General features: G+C 33.6%; 1 protein-coding gene across 1 annotated transcript in view; it reads right to left on the reverse strand.

The window, feature by feature from the left end:
* Nucleotides 1–1502: 1502 nt before the first annotated feature.
* The window catches only part of LOC108767655 (protein FAM160B1), a 40359-nt gene continuing 38230 nt past the window's right edge, over nucleotides 1503–3631 (reverse strand). Inside the window, exons 5-7 of the mRNA XM_018517628.1 lie at nucleotides 2719–3082; nucleotides 2020–2520; nucleotides 1503–1739 (exon numbers count right to left, since the gene is read on the reverse strand). Of these exons, the coding sequence (XP_018373130.1) occupies nucleotides 1640–1739; nucleotides 2020–2520; nucleotides 2719–3082 (965 nt within the window). The 3' untranslated portion in view covers nucleotides 1503–1639. The remainder of the gene's footprint in view (nucleotides 1740–2019; nucleotides 2521–2718; nucleotides 3083–3631) is intronic.

A 3631-nucleotide genomic window follows, 5' to 3' on the forward strand; every position in this document is an offset into this window, starting at 1 on the left:
AACAAGAATTAGATATTAAGACTTCAATCTATCAGAAACCGTGTATTCCGATGTAATCAGTTTCTGATAGGTTAAAATCTTAATATCTAATTCCTGTTCCTCTATTGTGCTCAGGCCCTAATTCTAAAGATATTACTGTAATCGTTTGTTTATTCTACATGTGCTCCTGCCCTAATTTCGAGCATATAACGTGCATATAATTTTTTCACAAAGTAAATGTTTGGTGAGCTGATAGCACATGAATACAGGAATCTGTAATTTATTATTTTTCCCAGTTTTGGATATAAAATACACCAGGTGCAGGTACATTAGCACGGATATTTCAATCGTGGAGAAGGAATTTTTATTCTGTGCAACTAATTCGTAGAATATTGCATTTAACTAAACGCTTGCTTTATCGGTAAAAAAGAAAACTCCAGCATTCTTAAGGGGATGCTGGAGTCTTCTTTTTTACCGATAAAGCAAGCGTTTATGTTAAATGCAATATTCTACGAATTAGTTGCACAGAATAAAAATTCCTTCTCCACGATTGAAATATCCGTGCTAATGTACCTGCTCCTGGTGTATTTTGTGTCCAAAACTAGAAAAAATAATAAATTACAGATTCCTGTATCCATGTGCTATCAGCTCACCAAATATTTACTTCGTGAAAAAATTTTATGCACGTTATATGCTCGAAATTAGGGCAGGAACACATGTAAAATAAATAGACGATTACAGTCGTATCTTCAGAATTAAATTTTGACGCCTAAATAAAAAGATTAGCGCAAGGAACGAAATTGTGTGTCTAGCGCGTGAGAAATCGACGGTGTATGACTGTTTAGCCATGAAACCGAGCAGTATTATAGTTGATCTCTTTCTAAGAGATGGCGTTGTAATATGTTAGATAAGGACAGATGAATGCGTTTGAATGAGACACAACGATATATAATAAGTATAAGAAATGAATGAAAGATGTCACTATTGTCGAATTTGGAATTTAAAAAAGTCTGTACTGTCGACCTTGATTAACTTCGACCGTCACTCCAGCATCCCTCTTAAGAAAGTGTGTGTGTGTGTGTGTGTGTGTGTGTGTGTGTGTGTGTGTGTGTGTGTACGCGCGCGCGCGCGTGAACGTGTGGGTGCGCGTAAGAAAATAATCTTTTATTAATTCAGCAAACTTTGTATTTCTTAATAATAACGGCATGAATTATATCATTTTTTTAAACATTTCAAAAATATTTTATAAACATTTGTAAAATATTTTAAAACATTGCATGAAAACTTCACAGAAACATTTTAGGAATATTGTTCAAATATTGTAAGAAAAAGAATATTTCCAAAACTCTGATTTTCTAAACAAATTTATATTTTAGAAATATTTCTGAAATATTTTATGTTTTATATATATATATTTGTTCATCAGAGAGGGTTAAATAAAATAACTATAAAATCTGATTCTTGATAATAATAGTTTAATTAAATGTACGTCACATACTTACATCTTATACTTAATTATAGATTTATATCTTACAAAGTCATCACAAAAAGTATTTGCTACTTAAAGTACAGGTAGTTATACGATTTTGATATATTAATGTCCACAAATTATTCAAATATTGTCATTATATTTAACAAATACCTCATATGCAGAAATTTGTTAAACAGAATGATGATATTTAACATATGCTATGCCTGCGAGTTCCTTGCATAATTCTTCCGTCACTACAGCACTTTCGTATAGAATATTCTCCTTCTCCCTACAACAAAAATTAGCAAAATGTGAAAAAAACAATATGTAATAGTTAATACACATTTTCTATTAAAAAAAGATCTAATAATACAAATTGTTTAAAAAATAACTTTTTTGAATATTAAATTTTATAAACATGAACCTTAAATATAGGTAATAAAATATTATTTACATTTAAAAGGAGTTTATTTTGAGAGTTTTGTAACTTGATGAATTATGGATGTACTTAATATAAAAAAATGAAAAAATATTAATTTTTATAATAAAATGGTTCGGATTCCACGTACTCTTCTTGAAAACAATTACTCAGCAATCTCTGCCTCGTTTCCGCCAGCATTATCTTATTTTCTGGTGTCTTTGGTATTTCGCTAACGAGCTGCTTGACAACCTTCTGTAAGCACAAGAATAGACTCTTCGTGCTAGGTATCAGAGGTAACAGAGGATTTAGCAAAAACTCGTGCAGGTACGGGTGCGGGAGTAGCGCCAATCTGAGGATCAACCCCATGACCTCTAAGTTAATTTCATACGTCTGTCTTGGTATGTTACTAATTTTGTCAAAAAGCATGCTCAGGAATGGTCCCATGTAGAATCTGCCTGAGCAATGATCAGCTTCCGGTCGCGAGTCGGAACTCGCGGAATCGTCTACCATTACCGCTTCTAATGGCCACGCCATCAGAGCGCAGTCAGAAAGTGCTGAAGTGTACTGCTGCTCCCAAGCTGGCATATACTTCTCACAGTTATTAACGTCCGGATCTGTTTGCAAATAACGTGGCATCAACGACAGGAAACTGAAATGAAAATCATTTCGTTGTAACATTTGCGTCATTTCCGCATCCTTCGTTGTTTATTTAATTCTCTGACGATAGAAAGAGCAACGCATTTTTGCATTTAGACTTGAGCAATTGATATTCTCTTATTATAAAAAAATTTTTTATTAATGTAACATTTTTAATAAGCATACCAATTAATTAATTAATTGGTCTTACCAATTAATGACTCGGTGGATATTACTCGGTGCCAAAGTGCGACTGTGATTTTGCTCATAAGAAAGATCCAGAGTTCCTTTTTTGTCTTTCTCTCTTTCGTCTTCCTCGTCACTCCACGAGGTGATAGCACTATCAGCAGCGGTGTTATCATAATATGCTCGCGTGGACAGATAAATCAGTACGAGACAGTGCAATATGTGTTCGTTTCTTTTGTCTATGGCCTCCTCGAACAATTTCAACGTTTCTACCGTGAGATCGTTACTGTCTGTGAAGCAGTTCTCTATCAATCTGTGCAACACCGGTGACGTCCACACGTTTGGTATTTCTGGATCTCTATCTTGTCCGACTAACCAGTAACTCACCTCTGAAAAATTATTAAAGCTTCAGATATATAAGGTGAACCAATAATAAATATTTTCAAAGATTTGGGTGAAAAATGAATTATGTAGAAACTTGAAATACAAAAATTTTTTTAAGTTAAAAAATAGTTAGGTTTGGCTAAGCATTATATATATATATATAAAAAAAAATATATATACATATATATATATATAATGCTTAGCCAAACCTAACTATTTTTTATCTTAAAAACATTTTTGGGTGAATGTTAATGGATGTCCCAATCTTTTACCATGGGAAGTAAGTTATCGACTGAGCTGTGATTATCTAAGGGTCACTTTCACCATCATCGGTTTATTTAACCAGCCTAGTAACTGTAATGAAATAGAAAAAGATAGAACTGTTTCTATCTATTTCTATTTCATTACAGTTACTAGGCTGGTTAAGTTAACTGAGCCCCAGATAGACAAATACCTCCACGGTATTAGTACGGTGAGGGTACGGCGTACTATGCGTGCCGATACCGTACCTGTCAGGTACGTGCGTACCTAAAGGGTACAGTACCGGTACACCG

The sequence above is a fragment of the Trachymyrmex cornetzi genome, unplaced genomic scaffold, assembly GCF_001594075.2.
Source record: "Trachymyrmex cornetzi isolate Tcor2-1 unplaced genomic scaffold, Tcor1.1 scaffold713, whole genome shotgun sequence".
Taxonomy (NCBI): domain Eukaryota; kingdom Metazoa; phylum Arthropoda; class Insecta; order Hymenoptera; family Formicidae; genus Trachymyrmex; species Trachymyrmex cornetzi.